Source organism: Schistosoma haematobium, chromosome 7 (genome assembly GCF_000699445.3).
Source record: "Schistosoma haematobium chromosome 7, whole genome shotgun sequence".
NCBI lineage: Eukaryota > Metazoa > Platyhelminthes > Trematoda > Strigeidida > Schistosomatidae > Schistosoma > Schistosoma haematobium.
In genome coordinates this window covers 9,803,303-9,824,731 of record NC_067202.1, presented here as the reverse complement: position 1 = coordinate 9,824,731, position 21,429 = coordinate 9,803,303, and the positions used below count along the sequence as shown (strand labels likewise).

The 21,429-nt window shown below is 38.1% G+C and overlaps 1 protein-coding gene across 1 annotated transcript; it reads right to left on the bottom strand.

Moving 5' to 3' along the window:
- Positions 1-3,570: 3,570 nt before the first annotated feature.
- MS3_00000772 (uncharacterized protein) lies at positions 3,571-7,329 on the bottom strand. The gene is made up of 3 exons (XM_051208414.1): positions 5,189-7,329; positions 5,067-5,159; positions 3,571-5,034 (listed from the first exon to the last, which is right to left on the bottom strand). The coding sequence occupies exons 1-3, from the start codon at positions 5,256-5,258 to the stop codon at positions 4,898-4,900; spliced, it is 300 nt and encodes a 99-aa protein (XP_051064380.1). The 5' UTR covers positions 5,259-7,329; the 3' UTR covers positions 3,571-4,897.
- Positions 7,330-21,429: the final 14,100 nt, after the last annotated feature.

Sequence of the window (21,429 nt, the reverse complement as noted above, 5' to 3'; positions counted from 1 at the left end):
CGGAGCCCAGCTTAATGATAAAAAAGTCAACAGTATATTTCATGCAATTGGTTCCTTTATGAATTTAAATAGCAAGAACAAATATTGGTGCAGAATAGTATGAAATAATATGAATTCATACTATTCTGCACCAATATTTGTTCTTGCTTTATTCAACAGTATATTTCCTGAACGACAGAATCAATTAGTCAATTGTCAGATTGATGTTCACTGAGATGAGGGTTGACACGATATCCAAATTTCTGTGAAAACTGAGGTGATATATACCAGTGAGTCAACCAAAAGGTTAAAAATCAGAATTTTGATGGCCCCCAGTGAATCGATAGTTACTCTGAAGCTCATCCCACCAAACTGGGTACACAGTGACGAGCGAAGACGACTTAGACACAAAATCAAAAATGTCCACGTAGTGGGTATAGACAGCGAAAGCAAAAGATATGGTAAAGGGAGTGATCGCGACATAAGGCAACTGTTCACGATTTTCTAAGAACCAGATATTGAAAATTCGAGATTTAATTAAACTAATTCGGAAAAGGTTAGGACAAAGAGTCCTCTCAATCCAGGAAATTCACGGAAAATTTCGCCTTATTGAAAAGAGACTAAAATGCTCAAAACCATACTGCCTCGTGACTTAGGACTTCCTAAGATTTCAGTTACAGCAAACAAATGTGAAAAATATTAGTTTACTACAGAAACCTTATACTTCTTTCCATGACTACTACTTTTATCACAATTCGAGTTGGTAATTTCCTCTCCGTATTAATGTGGTGTGTCGACTGAAACCTATTCACATATATGCCAGGGTCTGCGTTGCATAACACTGAGTGACTGAACAGACGTATGGTCAGTCAAGAAATACTACTGTATCTTTTAAATATAGGAGGATCTATGTTTCTGAACTATCCGAAGTTACTAAAGAGATAATTACTCATAACCTTATTACTCACTGTATGTAATGTTGTACATATTGGTAAGATTTTTAGGAAATGGAATATCTATCTCAGAGTTCAACTGACTACATGCTTATTGTGAATTATTCGGATGATTAGTCCACATAACTATCGTATCACTGAAAGGATGCACAATTTAATGTGTTACGCATAGTTGATATTTAAAATTATGACGTATATATAATATCCCTTTAATAAAAGGTAACTCACTTGACTCTACAACCCAGTCATTTTACATCTATAATGTACTGTATGGGACCTTCTAATATGAAATGTTTTAAAACAACTCCAAAATGATGCCAAAAACAGCTTATTAAACGAAAGAGCAAATTTTGTGGATTTACTTTTGATATGACTGATTCCGTAGGCTCAGCTAGTCAAAAACTACCAAACTTTAAAACAATTTTTATACAATATATATGTAGCACAAAGGCAATCACACGAATCCGTCTTGCATAAAACATATAATTCAGTGGACAGTTACTAAAAAGCTGCCATATCTATCAAAACCAGTACCTCACTCAACACAGAAAACTAGATAAAAATTTCAACTTACTCTGGTATTAGTCAGTGCTATAGTTCCGAAATCTCCATGTTTCAAAAACCGCGGAGTAAAGGTTTTTCAACTAGACTCTTTGCCAGTTGACTCTCGTTAGTATTAAACCTCAATATAACACAGGACGAATTTTGAACTATTCTTCCAAGTTTTTGGGCATACCATTCTTGACAATACCTGTTGAAATTAGTGGTAGACATTTCAAGTGCCATAAGGTTAAAGTAGTGACAAGCGCCAAATAGTAATAAACGAAAATTTTAGCACTTCAAACTGACAGACACTACACTGACATGACGGTTGAAATGACCCAGTCGACTTCAAACGGCGAGAATACTTGCTCTTTGAGCTCCCACCGTAGAGACTAGAGCCTCTGACGTACCGTAAATAGCGCACTTTCATTAGTCAGGTCATATTTATATTATTTAAACAGCTGCACGCTTAATATCCCTGGTCAGATTGCAGGACTGATACATATTGTAAGTACACAATATAACTATTTCAAGGTAGTGGATCACGATCTACTTTAATTAATCAGTTATACTGATTCATATATACTGGGTTATTTAAATAGTGTTTGTATTTTTATCATTCAATCAATTTAGCCCCTAAATTATCTATTACCTGAACGCTGAGTCAGTCATATAACAATCTCAACCTGAAATAACGTGGTCCAAAGAGGAAAACCAATTTGACAGGGATTTAACGGAAGCAGAACATTTCCTTTGAATGACTATAAATCCCATGTATCCTCTTCCATTCTGGCAAGTAGTGGGCTTTATGCGGAACTTGTGAAGGTAAGGTGGCTTTGCATATTGATTTTGCTATTCACAGTAAAATTCTCTATCGAACATAAGAACAGCCCCAGTAACTGTAACTTCCCAAACGGCAACGTATAATGAGTCACAAGCAGACCTTCCTTAGGAACAAGTAGCCAGGAATACTTATGACCTTTCCTTTTAGATACTTCAGAAGTGTACTGACTTTTGACGTACTTTTTGAACAATAACTTTTCCATTAACAACTATCTTTAGCACGGATATAGAAAGTTCACATAATATTTACCGGTCAACACTTTACTGTATCGAGTTACCGACTGTCTATCGACAGGTGAGTAGATTGAGTGACGTATATATATATATATATATATATATATATATATATATATATATATATATATATGCGCTACTGACTTTACTTGATAAGGAATTACGAGAAAGTTGTTGGTTTTACAAACCATGATGGTTGCATAAGAAATAAAATGGGCGTCAGGGTTCTGTTGCTCTTAAAATGTCAAACTCGTTACCAAATAAGTATCGGATGAGTCGATAAATGGCCCTATATAGAATACCATCAAGCGAATGGCTGGGATTTCCAGTCTCAGTAATTATGAGCAATATGAAATACGCGACGTATCAAACAGTCAGCAAGTTTGCTTTATAGAAAACCACCATTTAATTCTCCTGATAACTTGGTTTTCATAAAGTAGCTAAATTTCGGTATATGAATCACGTGTGAGGTTTTTCAAACTTCTCCCACAGAATATCATTGGTAATCGTCATGTGATGAAGACGAAAACAGGAACAAATGAGTTTACCATAGCAACCTAGTTGTATGACAGAAGTACACGTGACTGCCTACCAGTATGTAATACGACTGTGTTATCTTCTTTCCTTAACGATTTCCAAAGCTCTTGAAATAAGATTTAAAATGTTAACTACATGAATGAGTGAACTGCTGGGACAATAAGTTTGTAAAATATAAGCTACTTTTCACATTAACAACACATTGCACTTACATAGTTTGCTTTCTTTTAGGTTTGTTTTTTATTGATTTTATGCGTGTACGTAATGTCTTTATATCTCTAACCAGTTCATCATGTATGAATTTATCTTGTCCAGTAGCCAAACTAAGAAGATTTAGGTTTTTCTTTTAAAGTCATCATTAAGTCTGTTTGATACTTTATCTACAAATTAATAATATAGAGGTTGATTGTCCACAATACTTATCAGAAACCAAAAAACTTGCCAAGAAGCACTCAAAAATGAATTAGACAATAGGGTTGATTTCATCATAATAATTTCATCACCATAACTTAGAATCAGATAAAAGTCCTGAAACCTAAGGATCAAATGTTTTGGGGAATGTTAGTGTTTACTAAACGAGAAGTAAAGATTTAATCCTTTCGCCTCACACTTCAAATACTAGTAAACACAGTACTTTTGGGAGTTTATTTCACGAAATGGTGTAAGCCAGGAAATCATGCAACATTATAAAACGGTGCTGTTTTGCCATAGAACATTGTAGCAGTACACATCAACGACCACGTGAAGAACTGAGTCCAGTCATTGGTTTTCGCACCAAGTACGATACCATTTAACTAATAAGTCGAGACTTAATGGTCCACGTTTCTAGTAACATTTCGTTCACGATATAGCACGATCCTCGTTCAACGTCATTAATGAGTTTATGTCTTATTTCATGATAGGCTCACTATACAGATCACGGAATCTCAACTAGAACACGTCAGAGAACCCATTCATAACTTGATCATAAGTGCAGTTTATGATTCGGATGGATGGTTTTGCAAATAATAACTTTTGAAACACCAATTTTTACAGAACCACTTGTATAGATATGATACATTTGCATACAAAATGTAAGGTTATAAAGATGACATCGCACTAATCAAAACAATTAGCAATGTCTTAATGAAAACAAAACCAAATAGGGATTAGAATTCCATTAACATAGATGGAGTAAGATGTACCATTCAATTTACGATGAAATCACTTAAAATTACTGAAGCACGAGTACTTGATGGGACTATGCAAACTACTCACTGATGATTTTAAAAAGTCACCAACCTTATTTCATGGCGTTATCGAAGCACTTATCGAGTAGATAGTACAAATTTATTTAAATCCAACAGATAAGTTCATAATACTATATCCTGATATCTGATCTCTGGATATTTGACATTTACTGATGGGGCTCAAAGTTTTGAGGAAGTAACTGTCCTAATCGTAGCTTTTTGTCTCTTATTGCACCAATGCGTAGACTTTAACCAATAATGTTGAACAAAGTTGTGCGCCATCATTGAGATAAACTTTACTAAAAATATCTACGGCTCCATTTTTGTGTTGTAATAGTGATAGAAAATATTTGGGATAAATTCAATTTAACAAAGTCACTACCGAACTAGGCATCCATGATTGGTACCCTGTATGATTTTAATAACACTTCCCAATGTATATGTTACGTTCGGGAATATTACTACCTGCTTTTTAAGAATTTTAGAAACCACTTAGGATTATGTCTTACTGTTTAGAATGAGGTGTAAAATCACCTTAGCACCTTATCTCACAACAAAATGAAAACTTGACGGTGACGATTATGAACTTACAGTGCGGATATTTGTCCCTTTTTTAATATCTGTGAGTGGCGCGAAAGATTCCAAGCGTTTGTCCACAGTAAAGGTTCTGTCTAATGAATGCAGTTCTGAGTCGAGTTCCTGAAGAACTTTAAGGTCTTATAGGTCAGGATACGGAATTCTACTTTACTTTTATGTGTAGAAGCATACAAATGATCAAACTTAAGGGACAAGTTTTTGAATTCGTTTTGTAAGTAATCAGATGTGGATGGGGTGATGTTTACTGGGAAGTAAAAAATGAGGTAAACTAACCTGGTTCGGAAGATAAAATCTCAAAGTTATGAAGCCTAGTAAGAAAGTGAGCATCTCCAACTAAAATCATGTTGTTTAGGATCTGATAAGTGACGCTAGGTTTTGAAGAGGGCTTACTTCAGATTCAGGAAAAGCAAGTGACGGAAAACAGCATCTACAAAACAATGGAGCGTCAATCGCAACATATTAGATTAGTCCTGAATAGGTTCAGGAATCTTAAGAAACACTACAAGATAGAAACCTAAAGATTATATATTGCCATCACAAAATACACCTAAACACACATTATTAGGATTCCTGACAGTAATCAAAATTAACACAACCCACTAGCAGGTTAGTAAATAGTCCATAATCATACGGTATGCTGAACTGCTTGCCCCCAAATGCCCTGGTATGACCGAGAGTGGTGGACTCGCCCTCCCTCTCGAAATACTCTCACACGGTCACGCGTATATAGCCTCTGCAAGGGAAGTCCTACTCACTGCCTTCTCGTGGCGTGGGTGTTGTTTATGAAAATGAGGACGAAAAGCGGATGTCCGGCGCTTTAACCGGATCCCAAATCAATGTTGCACATGGGCTCTAGTATTCTGTGGGAACAGACGGCGTATGAACCAATTTCTTGGTCACCGGCTACCATGGGACTGCATCTCCTCACGATGCTCCACTACCTTGTGGGTTAGACCTTTAGGCCAAAATTTCCTCACAATCGGGAGATTTGGATTAGCAACACAGTAAGATAAAAACGGACTTCGATTTGAAATCACGAACTGGTCGATCGTTTGGTTCAGTACATCTAATTGGGCAGTTACAGTTAATCAGAAGCCGATTGAGTTGAGAATACACAGGCATCTCATCAGGGATTAACTCCAACAACAATTACAGCCAACTGATCGAGTCGCTTATTACAATTGGAAACGCCTCAAACGGTTATGGACGAAATAGAAGCTTTCGCTTAACGGTCTTCCGTGTCTATTAGAAGTGGATCACCAATACCTCCAGGCAGGAACCTAGGTATATTAATGACAATAGAGGAGAAAAGAAATTGATAAATCATAGTATGGTATTATTCTTAGTTCTTAAGAACAGATCAAGTTTCCTCTTAAAGGACTCCTGCGAAGTCGCTTAGATCAGCTCAGCCGGCAGCGAATTCCAGCATTTGACAACTCTTAAGGAGTACAAGTCGTGTCTACAGTCCATTCTACTATGTTGTGTCTCCAGTTTCTGGATGTTACTCCTCAGGTTTGTGTTGGAGCTAAACTTAAGCAGGTGTTTAAGGGGATGTTCAGAATTGTTAAGAACACTGTAAGCCATTAGGTCACCTCTTAGACGCCTGCACTCTAATAGGTAAATGTTTAGTGATCGGAGGCGTTTTCACAAGGCTTGAATTTGAGTCCCCGAACTGATTTTGCGGCTCGCCTTTAGATACGCTCCTGTGTCCTTATCCTCATGAAGTGAGGGAGGAAATACTGTTTCCGTACTCTAAACGGGGAAGAATAAAACTGTTGAAGATCATGTGGAAAGTTTTCTCATCAAACTGGCCGAAAGTGAGCTTGAATGTTACCAGTGCAAGGTTTGATCGAAAGGCATTTTTGTCACAGCATAAGCCTTCAAATCGTAGGGTACCTCATATACCACAGATAGAGCATACGAACCAAGGAACTTATTCTGACCAAGTAGATTGAATCAGTGAGTATCAGTGACAAAATTATATGGCAAATTGAGAAAACTATCTACACAACAAACCAGCCTGAGACATTGTCAAACGGCAACCATCCAGTAGCTTCGCTCCCTGATGGAGGTTACTGAGCACTTGAAGGTCGACCTGTCGTGAAACGATTGGTGCGTCACGTCGACGATTTGAAAGATTTCTCAGAAGCGGTCAAATCAAGACATTTTCAAATTTGATTTGAGTCCAGCCACACCATAACTGATAGCCTCCATCCTTCTAGTAACCAAAGTGATTCCATCGTAATGGTGCATGATATAGGACGAATCTTTGATGATGTTCTGCTTCAGTCTTCAGTAATAAGGATAGTAGATTGATGAACCTGTGTTAATCCTGACACATTGCTTACAGTGAAGGTGCAGCTTCTCCTTGAAACTATTCACTTATGGGGCTGATACCACTTGTTCGGGTAAGGCGTTCCAATGATTGACTACTCGATGAGAAAACGGGACCCCACTTTAAGTGTATTAGATCTTGGTTTATGAACCTTCTTGCTATGACCACGGAGATTATTAGTGCTGGAGAGAGAAAAAAGATAAGACATATTAACACCCAAATCATAATTAAAGATACGAAATGCCAGTATAAGGTCACCTCGTGTCCTACAATACGACAAGGGGAAAAGATTTAGGCGTTTTAAACGCTCATCGTAAGGGAGTCTAGAAAGAGCCTTCACTAATTTCGTTCCCACACGCTGGACACGCTCATAGGAGTTAGTATCCTTTACCAGACACGAGCTAGCTGCTTGGATACAGTCTTACATAGGTGGGATGTAAAATTCGAAACGTTTCCTCGTCAAGAGATTTGAACGCTCGGCGATGATTTAGCAGTTGAGACAATTTTGAGACCAGGTGATAGAACTCCTGTTCTTGATAATTCCTTGTATGACATATATACACTAGGTCTGTCATAGCGGTATGTAGAAGGAATGAAAGTGTACCCAGTCCTAAACTATCTTTTCGTCGGCTATTTTTGTTCATTTGGACTTAAACGCTGTATACAGGGATCAGATGCATGCCATCGGGATATAACTGATAATGGTGATCAATATTCTTCCTAAGAGCATCCACCTCCAAACTCATCACCACAACTTAGACAAGGAAGGTGACATCAGCCATCTACGCATGCTTCATTTTAGGTCCGTGCAGTAGATGATGAGCTAAAGGTCACCTCCATTAAAACTTAACACAACCACCCTTGCACAGAAAGATATATTTCTGCAGATCTTTCGAGATGACAATTGACGTCAAGTAAGTAGTTTTATTGGAGACCGTTTTTGTTCAGTAATACGTCAGTGCGTGGCGTTCGATATCTCGTATCTTGAACGTCCCCCAAGGACGATGTTGCCAAATTCACTCACAATTGTATCCAAGCTGTCCGACTTACATTAATCTAATCAATACATTAAACATATCAACGATATTTTACGGATCATCTAGTCAAAAACAGAAGCGGAAGTACTGAGAGAGAATGGGAATATATCCATGATTTGCTTCAGTTACTGGGAGCAAATAGCTATCAACCACATGTTTCCAAATGTATTTTGTATTGACTTGACTGTGGTGTTTAAATGAGCTGATAATTTGTTTGTACTTGTTGAGTGCTTGATTTCGAATTCTAAATACAGTACATTCGTTCGTGCCTATCTAAGACTTCTTGATCCGATTACGTTATTTCTGGGATTCCTAGTTCATACTATAATTCAAATAATTCGAAACATTATACTTGACCTACCACACCGACAAATTTGACTACCTAGTGAATAATAACGGCTTTATCTTTGGGATTTCCACTGTTCCAACTAGTGGTTACTGGTAGTCTTGGGCAAAGACATGCCGTCATGCACGCACTTTGTAAGCAAGTACGATACTGATATGTCATAAGACTACTTGAACCTTTCGAAGACACGATACACTTAATTTTTCCTTGTATTAAGCAATGACCAAAATTTCCGCAGTGCAGTCTGTGCAAAGTCATGCCGGCATAATTCTGTCCCTTCCACTTCTTAAGTGTTTTTTCAGAAAGGGAAGCGTTAACTGTATAAATTATTTTCTGTAGTTTAATGAGCGATAACTGTTAGGATAGTCGGAAAAATATACCGATAATTATCGTGTTAAGTCTATGGTGGCCTTGGACCTCAAATGTACATTTCCTATTGGTCGATGTCCATTTCACTTGTTAAATGTTGTGTAAATGTTGTTTTCCATTTTATGGTACGATGTGGGTTGTTTGTTTGGTATATAAATAGAGTATGTCTGAAATACAATGATTCATAACTCAGAGGCTGTGACTTGTGTTCTTGACTCAACTGGCTAGGACAGACAGCGAAGCAAGGCCAATCAGGGCACTAGGTCGTCCACTACGTGTTTTGTGTGTCACTGCAACCGATCGGTAAAACGCTGCTCCATCTAACCGTGTCACATCCCGTTACAACAATTGGCGACGGGGTAGAGAAAATTTTGAACCCTCTAATTGGACGAGATTCAGCCTATCTATTTTGACCAGTCAAGGGCATTAGGTCGTCCACTACGTGTTTTACGTGTCACAGAAGCGGTCGATAAATACGCTGCTTATCAAAACCTTCAGTTATCCCGTTACAACAATAACGAATAAGCTATGTTATCAGAATCCATTTTTCTGACTGATCATAGCTATGCTTTTTAATAGCAAGACATCTAATACTGTAGTTTCTTCAGCTTCACACGAATTCATCCATATGGCCATAAGTTTGTTCTTACAGTATTAAGGCGGGTAGTGTACTGTGTAGTTTTGTGTTACTGTGTGGTTGTGAAACATGGAGATGTTGGTTCGTGTTGATGGTTAAGGATTACCAAATTGGCGCCCGCGCAATCAGTCACAGCTTATCTGCGTAATTCATTACCTATTTACTTACTTATTTACTTAATTAATTACCTACTTATTGACTTACTTAATTACTTACTGACCTATTTAAAAACATACTAAGTAACTACTTACACACATACTTATTCAACATCATAATTACCTACTTACTTACCCAACTCCGAACTTATTTAAGCACTTACTTACCTTTTCACTTACCCGCTTAATTACATATTTACTTAATTACTTACATACTTACCTAGTTATTTACTTACCAATTACTTACTTACATAACTACCTATTCACCTACTTACTTACCTACCTACTTAACTAACTGTTTATTGTAGCGGTAAATAAATCCCCAAAATAAATAGCACTAAGTTTTCGACATTGGATGCTGACCATATGTTTTAGTGGACTCACCTAGCTGAAGGCGCTCGGTCAGGCATCCGCACCAGATCACGTGTGGTAACGCCGTGCTCAACATCAACCGCAATCGCTAGCCAGATTAGATCACAGAATTCCGGTATATTGGTCATCGCCAAATATACTCTTCCGATCTCCTCGACTCTGTCTTTTGATTTCTCTTGGTGGGAACGCAATATATTAGAAGGTGTTACTGGTAGAAGCGTTGTCAAACACTGAATACCTGTGACATCATCATTGGTGAGCCCGACGTGATCTGGTACACCTAATTGCAACTGTGAGTCTGTTCCTTTTTGGGATTTTTATATATCATTGCCTTATTTTTTATTTTTTTAAACATTGTGATTTTTTTTCGTGTTTTTTCTTGGATATATATATATATATATTTTCCCCTCGTTCATTATCGTACTTCATACTTCATCATGACTGAACAGACACCTAAAGTACTCAAGCTTAAGACTTTGTCCCCACCTTCGTTTCAACTGATGCCTTTCTGGCCCGACAACATTGAAGCCTGGTTTTGCTACGCAGAAGCCGACTTCTCTGAGCACGGCGTGATCGACACACGTGCACAATTCCTCGCAGTAGTCAAGGCACTACCGCGCGAATTCAACAGGTACGTAACACCTAGTATGTTTACTAGTGATGTTTCCGATCCTTACGAAATCTTAAAACGCTCGATTCTTAAACGAGGAGACCTAACCGATCGACAAAGGTTAGATCAACTCTTCAATAACATCGACCTGCAACACGGTTCTGCGACAGACATGTTGCAACGGATGAGAGAGGTAATAGGCCCAAGAACTTTCGACGAAGGTCTATTCAAACAACTCTTCTTATCAAAACTTCCCCAACAGGTGCAAGCAGTTCTGGTCTCGTTCCAGAACAACGCCTTAGACGAGCTAGCTGCATCTGCCGACCGCATTCTAGAAATTACGAAACCTTCTACTACCGAGGTATTTTCAGTCAAAGAAAAGCCTCACACGACTCAGAATGATATAACCGACTTATATCACACACTCACGCGTTATCTTAGTCTTCGTACCGACCGTAAGAGATCGCGCACACCACGTAGAAGCATTTCTCGTAAGCGATCTGTCTCTAGACCACGAGAGACAGATAACCCCGACTGGTGTTGGTATCATAACCAGTATGGAAAGTTTTCCAGAAATTGCAGAAAACCCTGCAATTTTCCCAACACGAAACCGACTGATTCGAAAAACAATTCGGGAAACTTCCAAGCCGGCACGCGTTAACGGCAACCGTAGCCGGCGAACAAAGCCGTCTGTTATTCGTCACAGATGTGACAACGAGAGTTCGCTACCTCGTCGACACTGGCGCAGAAGTTAGCGTCCTCCCAGCAAATCCTAACGACCGACTTCACGAATCGACCCTAAACTTACAGGCGGCAAACGGAAAACCGATCGCTACGTATGGCAAACGGTACGTTTACCTTAACGTGGGTTTACGCAAACCCATACACTGGATTTTCGTTGTTGCAGATGTTTCTATACCAATCATTGGTATGGACCTTCTACAACACCACAATCTGATCATCGATACGCGCAAACGGAGGCTAGTAGACGGAAACACTAATTTGTCCGTTTGCGTAACTTCTTTTACTGGTTGTAGAGTATCCCCAGTCACAGTTAAACATATGATAGACCCACTCTATCAACCACTACTCGATAAGTACCCTGGGATACAACAAACTCAACCGAAACTACCGTGTGTAACCAGCAACGTTACACATTACATCACGACTACAGGACCACCTGTATTCTCTAAAGCACGACGACTAGCTCCTGAAAAGCTAAGGTTAGCGAAAAACGAATTCGATCACATGATGGACTTAGGAATCATACGACCGTCAAGTAGCCAATATGAATCTCCGTTGCACATGGTCCCTAAAAAGGACAGCAACGATTGGCGTCCAACTGGTGACTATCGGCGATTGAACGCGAAAACCATTCCCGATCGTTACCCGTTGCCTCACATTCACGATTTGACAGCTACCTTGAAAGGTACAACTGTCTTTTCGAAAATCGACTTGGTTAAAGCGTATAACCAAATCCCTATGGCTACTGACGACATACCGAAAACAGCTATCATAACTCCTTTCGGACTCTATGAATTTTTGCGAATGCCTTTCGGTCTAAGGAATGCTGCTCAAACATTCCAAAGATTCATAGACGACGTTTTTCGAGGTCTCAACTTCGTACACGCGTATGTTGATGACTGTCTAATCGCAAGTCCGGACAGAGAAACACATCTCAAGCATCTGGATCTTGTTTTCGAACGACTTCAAAAACATGGCATTACTGTAAACGTTCAGAAATGCCAATTCGGAACCAACTCGTTAGACTTTCTGGGACACACTATCGATGCTCAAGGCATTCGACCTCTTAGGACCAAAGTGGCGGCCATTCTGGATTACCCAGAACCGACCACCGTCAAGCAATTACGCACGTTCAACGGCCTGGTAAGTTTCTATAGACGTTTCATACCCAAATGCGCATTACTTATGAAACCTCTGACCGACCAACTTCGTGGAAATGCGAAATCCATTAATTTGGACGACACCTCACGAAAAGCATTCTCCACAGTTAAGGAACTGATTGCTAAAGCAACAATGCTCGCACATCAGGACACCCGAGCACCCATTAGCATCGCAGTAGACGCATCCGACTCAGCAATCGGAGGAGTCTTACAACAATGGGTTAACAACTCCGGCAACCCTTGGCATTTTTCTCTAGAAGGTTGCTAGACACCGAATCGAGGTACAGCACATTCGGTAGGGAACTCCTAGCTATGTATTGTGCTGTACGGCATTTCCAACACTACATCGAAGGTCGTGAATTCACTCTTTTCACTGACCATAAACCGCTCACTTTCTCGTTAAGCTCTTCTTCTGACAAGTACTCTCCCCGTGAGTCTCGACAACTGGACTACATTTCGCAGTTTACTTCAGATATTCAACATATTTCTGGAGCAAACAATGTAGTTGCAGACGCCTTATCTCGCATAACTTCCTTGAACAGTTTCCAAGGAATCGACCTTCTTAAACTCGCCGAGCTTCAAAAAGAAGACAGTGATCTTCAGCACGAGTTATCGTCCACAACACTTAAACTACGCATCAAACAGATGGGAACAGGTAAGGAAACTCTACTTTGTGACACATCTACAGGTAGGGATCGCCCAATCGTGCCGAAACATTATCGACGCAATGTCTTCAACACATTGCACAAACTTTCGCATCCAGGTGTTCGTGCAACCATCAAGCTCATAGCAGAACGGTTTTGCTGGCCTGGAATGAATAAAGACGTGAGGGAGTGGGCACGCTCCTGTGTAAGCTGCCAAAAATCTAAGGTTATCAGACACAATAAATGTCCCTTAGGCTCGTTTAAAACTCCCGATGCCCGTTTCGACCATGTCCATCTGGATTTGGTAGGACCTTTACCAGATTCAAATGGATACTCTTATCTCTTAACCTGCGTAGACCGTTTCACTCGATGGCCAGAAGCAGTACCTATTAAGGACATCACTACTGAAACAGTGGCCCGCACCTTCGTCGAACGATGGGTAGCAAACTTCGGTTGCCCTTCAACCATCACTACAGACCGCGGACGTCAGTTTGAATCCGATCTTTTCCGTCGTCTGACCACACTTTTAGGAATCACTCGCTTCCGAACGACCGCCTACCATCCACAAGCAAACGGGTTGGTAGAACGTTTTCACCGATAACTGAAAGCTTCGCTATCAGCAGCAAACGTTTCACAGTGGACCGACGCTCTTCCACTCGTCTTACTAGGTATCCGCAATGCAGTGAAAGCTGACATTGGATACACTGCGTCTCAACTCGTTTATGGAACGACACATCGACTTCCAGGAGAATTCGTGGATCCTTCATCCTCTTCAATGAACATGGATCTAACCTCCTACACGAACAGGCTTACAAACGCAATGCGTTCAGTTAAACCTGCTTTCACTCGACCTCAATCAACTGATGTTTTCGTTCAACCTGACTTACGATATAGTACACACGTTTTCGTTCGTCGAGACTCGCATCGACGACCATTCGAATCAGCATACGAAGGACCCTTCAAAGTTCTTCAACGTGAATCTAAGTACTATATAGTCGATAAGAACGGAACAAACGATAGCATCAGCATCGATCGCTTAAAAGCAGCGTATTTAGAAGGAAATCCTATCCACGTCGATTTTCCTTCGGTACAATCGAACGACACGACTCCGACACTTACAATACCTCATCCGACAACCAACACACACGATGATACTTCGACAGTATCCGAAAATAAACTTAAAACGACGCGTTCTGGAAGAAGGGTGAGATTTCCAGAACATTTAAACGACTATTGCACGTAAGGCACTTCTCGACATTTTATATTATTTTTAAAAAAAACAATTTTAATATGCTTATATATTTTTATTTCTATTTAAAAAAACACAACAAAAAAACAATTTTTTTAATGCTATTACGTGTTCATGAGTTTATTTTCCATTTTTTCCGCCGACATTGTGTTTTTACGCACATACGAGTGTATTTCGACATGCACTTACATTTTCTTTTTTCTTTTCCAGGACGGCTGGAAAAGAACGATGACGTTTATGAGGATCCGAAATTTTCATTGTACATTTTCTTTTTTTACTATGTTGTACCTCCGTCCCATATAGTAAGGAAAGACGACCAGACGCTGCTAAATTTAGTAAGCTATCAGAAGAGTGTTTACCAACGACACACTCGTTGGGTTTAAACTTCTGGCTGGCCACGTCTTAGGGTCGTCACTGCCCCACTAGGGGGGGAGTGATCTGTAGCGGTAAATAAATCCCCAAAATAAATAGCACTAAGTTTTCGACATTGGATGCTGACCATATGTTTTAGTGGACTCACCTAGCTGAAGGCGCTCGGTCAGGCATCCGCACCAGATCACGTGTGGTAACGCCGTGCTCAACATCAACCGCAATCGCTAGCCAGATTAGATCACAGAATTCCGATATATTGGTCATCGCCAAATATACTCTTCCGATCTCCTCGACTCTGTCTTTTGATTTCTCTTGGTGGGAACGCAATATATTAGAAGGTGTTACTGGTAGAAGCGTTGTCAAACACTGAATACCTGTGACATCATCATTATCAACCTACGTACCAACTTACTCACCTAATTACTTACATACATATTTACCTACTTACCTAACGACTAACTTACCTACTGACTTACCTACTTGCATAGCTACTTAGTTAACTACTTACTTACCTACTTACATACAAACACACATACCTACTGCTTACATAATTACCTAGCTATTCACTTACTTAATTACTTACCTACTTAGTTACTTACTTTCTTACCTGCTTACTGACCTAGCTACTTATTTACATACCTTCCCACAAACCTGCCTACTGATTTACGTACCTACATACCTACCTACTTACTCAAAAACATAATTACATAATTACTTACCTATTTTCTTACCTACTTAATTATTCACGTTCCTACGTACTTATTTACTTACGTACTTCCTTATCTACCTACTTACCTGTTAATTTACACAACTACTTACGTACAACTTAATTACTTACTCAACTACCTACACACATACCGATCTAAATACTTACTTACTTATCGACTTACTGACGTCCTTTATTATTTACTTTACTACTTAGTTATTTAGTTATTGATTTACCGACTTACTTACTTACTTACCTACTTAATTAACTATTACTTACCTAATCAATAATCTACCTACTTATCTAAATACTCACCTACTTCCTTACTTACTTACTCACACACCTACTTACTTTCCTAATTACAGACATACTAACGTAAATATTTATCTACTTACTTTCTTACTTACTCACTTACTTACTTACACACTTACTTATTTGCTTACTTACTTACCTACTTACTGGCCTGCTTACTTAACTGCATACATACAAACACACTCACCTACGTCTTACACAATTACCTAGCTAATTTCTCACTTAATTGCTTACCTACTTGATTACTTACTTACTTACCTACTTACTTACCTAAATACTTATTGACCTACCTTGTTACTGACAGACCTACTGAACTACCTGCCTTCGTGCCTACCTGCTTACTTACCTACTTACCTTTCTACTTACTTGACTACTTAGTTATCTAATTACATACCTTCCACATCTACTTACTTATCTACTTACTTAACCACATACTTACCTTCTTATATAAATAACTACTTACCCAACTCCTGATTTATTCTTCTTATACACCTACTTACTTACCTACTAAATTACCCACAAACTTACCTACTTAGTTACCGTATAGTGACTCACATTTATCACGAGAACACGACTGGTTTAATAAAAACAATTATTATTATGACCAACTGTACCAGTGTTTGTTTTAATGTGCTTTTGTTTGACTGTGCTAATGACAGCTATATTGTGCTTCCATTCTGATTCTTACACTTTGATTGTGACTTCGCGCGAATTCGGTTGCGTTCTGTAACTAAGTTTGTATCCTGGCACAATCTCGGTATCATTTCGATACCACGAGATCGCCAGCGAATATATCTCGATTTGGTCCATTAACTGTCTTCTGATATTTGGCTTCTCGGGGATTTTATGGATCTATTTTGTTACGTTTGACCTTCGCCTTCTGATTAATTTGGCACGTGTTTCTTTGTAGCTGTGTTCATAGTTAATTCCAACTCGACGCCACGCTACAACCTACTTACCTATTTATTTACTTACTTTCTAACATAACTACATAATTACCTACTTGCTTACGTACGCATTTACCTACTTACTTATTACCTACTTACATACTCACTTCCCTACTTGAATACCTACTTACTTAATTACTTACTTGATTACTTCCATGACTGCTTGCTTACTTACTTACGTTATTACTTGTTTACCTACGTAATTTCTAACCCTTCTACTATTTATTAATGCATCTGCTTAGATTTTATTTAAATACCTATTCAATGACTCACATAATTACGTACCAAATTATTAATCGCGAAATTACGTACTTATTTGCATACTTACTTCCTTGCTTACATATTAACTTACCTACTTGCTAACCAACTTACTTACGTACTTACATACCTACTGACTTACTTAATTTCCTACTTATTTACCTACTTACTTAACTACTTACTTATTAACATACATACTTCATTGATTACTTTATTAACTACTTTCTTAGTTACCTACATACTTACTTACCTACCCACTTAATTTCACACCTACTCACTCACATACTTTACTCGCTTACTTACTTACTTAATTACTTATTTACTTACTTACTTACTTACATAATTCCACCTGTTACTCCTCGTGGAGCAGCATAGGCCGCCCACCAGCACTCTCCATCCAACTAAGTCAGGGGAAATCCAATCCAGTTGTTATTCATCCTTTTCATATCTGCTTCTATTGCCTGACATAATATGTTCTTTGACCTTCCTCTTTTCCGCTTCCCTTCAGGGTTCCAGGATAGGGTTTGCCTTGTGATGCAGTTTGGTGATTTCCGTAATGTATGTCTTATCCAATTCCAGAGTCTTTCTCTAATTTCCCCTTCAGCTGGAAGCTGGTTTGTGCTCTCCCACAGAAAGCTGTTGTTGATGGTATCCGGCCAATGGATGTTGAGTATCTTGCGTAGACAACTATTTTTAAATACTTGTGCCTTCTTGTTGGTGGTTGTAGTAGTTCTTCACGATTCAGCTCCGTACAGTAGAACTGTCTTGGCATTCGTATTGAAGATTCTGACTTTGATATTGGTTGAAAGTCGTTTTGAATTCCACATGATCTACAATTGTGAGATTGCGGCCCTTGCTTTGCCAATTCTCGCCTTTACGCTTGCATCCGATCCTTGTTGTTCATCGATGGTGCTTGTAGTGTCAGTTATTATGCCAAGCCCATATACCTTATTCTAGCTTCCGGACATCCCATTTTATTCATTCTACTCGAGCCATACTTTGACCTTGTCAATTATTCGCTTATCAATCTAGACTGTTTTTATATGAGCGTATATGTGTGTGCCCTTCTTATTCCATTAATCACATGTCTGTAGCTTTATTTTGTCTGACTATAAATATTGAGTAACGCTTGGCAAAGAGGGAGTTGGCTTCCCAGCCATCTTCCATACGTGTCAAAATTGCTTTGCTGTGCTTCATTCGCTTCATGTACGAAATATATGTATTCTCAAGTCAATTCTCGTTATTCGAAATATTTAATTCCGTTATTGGATAACGCGATTTAAGTCGACGATGATATACGAGAGAATGCGATAACAAACATCCATACAATCTAAAATAGGAGTCAGATCCACGGGCACAAAATGCTTCCCAGAGATGTGAAATATTTCACATCTTCCAGAGTTTCTCCATCAAATATGATTGGTTTTGCTTATCCGTGTTGTATTTGAGGATCTCGTTAACCAGAAAAAAAGGATACTACATGCACTATAATACTTTTATTACTAGCTCACAGTGAAAGTTAGGACTAGAATATCATATTTTATTTAAAAGTTGTTAGATGAAAGAATCATATCCATTGTTGACTTTACCATAGCGATTCAAAACCCAGTACACGTTTACTCAAAAATGAATGTGTATTTCCTTAGTACATCTAATCTTAGTAGACACCAGTTTATCCACCATTCATTACAGTTTATTATTATTTGTTATGGCTTTTATGTGTCTGTTGATGATATTCAGTTTTAAATTAAAAGTTCTTCATTGATATCAAATTTAGCCCGGAAGATTAGAATTAGTAATACTGGAATTACCACAAATAATTATGACATTACCAACATGTCCATTGAACATGTGAGTGGCTATCAGAACGCAGTAGTTCAGTGGATAATTCGTTGATGTATAAAGAAAAAGGTACTGGATTTGAGTCGCTATGTGAACATCAACACTGGAATGGAGGCATATCCACCTGACAAGTCTTAAACAGGACAAAACATTCACAATGAGTTCCATCGCTGATAACAATCCATCTATTCTAAAAAGTAACAATTATAATAGCTGTTGAACAAGTTATGATTATTTATAAACGATAGCATAGAGATTTTGTTTGAAACGATTTCAACCATACTGCCAAGTTCTGGTCTCTGGTATGAATTTAAAAGTGTACTTTTGGAAAAACTAAATTTTCAATAAGAGCGTTCATGCTAAACTATAAGGTTTCTTTTCATACCAAACTAATCCTATTATAAGAATTTCGATTAGTTTGTTTGAAGTTTTCTTTGCGCATTTCCTAACAGTTCGATGAAATAATTTCAACGAGTTTCAGTAAAGTTTCATGATTGGTAGATTTCATATAGGTTGTGAGTGAAACAGTTGTTGTCGATGCACTAGAGTATCAGTTGACTGAAGTTTGAATTTTGCAGTTGAACATCGACCCGGTGGTTCTAATAGTTACTTATTTACCACAAGATCTGAAGGTCCTGTGTTCGGTCTTGGTAAGGTCCTGGGTGTGCATTTCTGAGGAGATCTGTAGTTGAACAAAGTAACTGATCAGTTCTCCTTGGTTCTCGATGATATCTCGGTAGATATTGATCTGTGACGAATACAACCCACAAATAGGGCATACAGAAATTAAGTACTTGTACAGAAAAAGACAAACCTTCACGACTTGTAAGTTATTTTACGCGCTTAACTAATTAGATTGTTTCTTTGAATGTTGTATGAGTTCTTTTTCCTCACTTCTCTTCATTTAATTCATGATCATAAGTATGAGTTGATCTACATCAAATGTCATGTTGTACTATATTGCTATCTACTTTTTCTTTTCAAAAAGTAAAGTAAAGAAATATCAAATAAATTCAAATACGCAAACAAAGATTCCTAGACAATTCATATCATTAAATAATGTCAGTTTAAAAAAGTATATTATAGAAATTCAAGACAATAAAAGACGCCATGAACGTCTCTAATAATAAGGTTATCTAGGTATGTAAGATAATGACTAAGGTCACAAACAAACGACTCGATTAAATGTCATGATATTTTATGAATATTACTTTTGTTTTCCGGAGCGAAATGAGATTTTAAACTTTATAATGAATGCAAATGTTTTATATTTTTCTGTATAATTATGTTGGTTAATTGTCGAGAATCGGGAGGATGACATGAACGTATACTGTCTATTCCTTACTTGAAAAGCCTTTGGTTAATCTTGAAGAGACTGGTAATCCCAATAAACCGGCTATAAGCAGAAACGGTTATTGGTCACTCGTTATATAAATATATATATTCATTATTATTATTATTCGTTCACTTTATCAAATCTGTTCAGAAGACGTGTTTGGTATTACTTAATCAACCAATACAGAGTAATAAATTCACATCATTAAATAATGCCAGTTTTAATAAAAGAATATTATAGAAACTCAATATATATATATATATAGATAAAATAATCCATTGTGTCATTTAATATGAAAAATAGAATTCAGCGAAGAAAATTCTGTTTTCGACGAAATTATTTACTTAAGCTGTACATTCGTATATTGTCGCATTGTCGAATCCATTTTTTGTGAAACAATCCTTTCTATCCTTTTATAGACAAACATTTTCCATATAACTCTATAAACGAAAAGAAACATTTTCTTCGCTGAATTCTCTTTTTCTTATATATATATATAATATACCGCATAGTTCTGATAATCTTCGGCTTCTTATTACACAATTAGAATAATGTTTACCAACCGTGAGGTCGCTGTGATTAAACTCCTGGCTAGTCACGTCTTCGAGTCACCGCTAACCACTAAGAGGGAGTGAGCTGATGTGATAGACAAATCCTCAAAATAAACGATTCTGTAAGACTTTGACTCTGATGCTGACCTCATTAGTTTTACTGAACACACCCTATTCGAAGGCGCTCAATCACGCCACAACTGTAGAGCACGAATAAGCACACCGTGCTACTCATCACCTGAAGATATTAGCCAGCCAAGATCTGAAGCTTCTCGATACATCGATGGATTTCCAAAAATATATCTTCCAAACCCTTCATGTCTGAATCATGTTATTGTATAGTAATTCTGGACGCCATAAATTCAAAAGTATGGAGTGATTATCAAACCAACGAAATGCATATCTTATGTTGGAAACCTTGAGCTTCGGCTCTGCAGTATGAGAACACACGATTTAGAAACCCTCGAGGCTAAAATTGAGGCTATTCAAATATTTCCTGAACCTGATTCAGCAAGCAGGCTTAGTCATCTTC

Coding starts and splice junctions, on each gene's coding strand:
- MS3_00000772 (XM_051208414.1), bottom strand. CDS start 5,258: ATGATTTTAGTTGGAGATGCTCACTTTCTTACTAGGCTTCATAACTTT. Junction 5,160..5,188: donor GATTTTATCTTCCGAACCAG/GTTAGTTTACCT, acceptor TTTACTTCCCAG/TAAACATCACCCCATCCACA. Junction 5,035..5,066: donor GTATGCTTCTACACATAAAA/GTAAAGTAGAAT, acceptor CTGACCTATAAG/ACCTTAAAGTTCTTCAGGAA.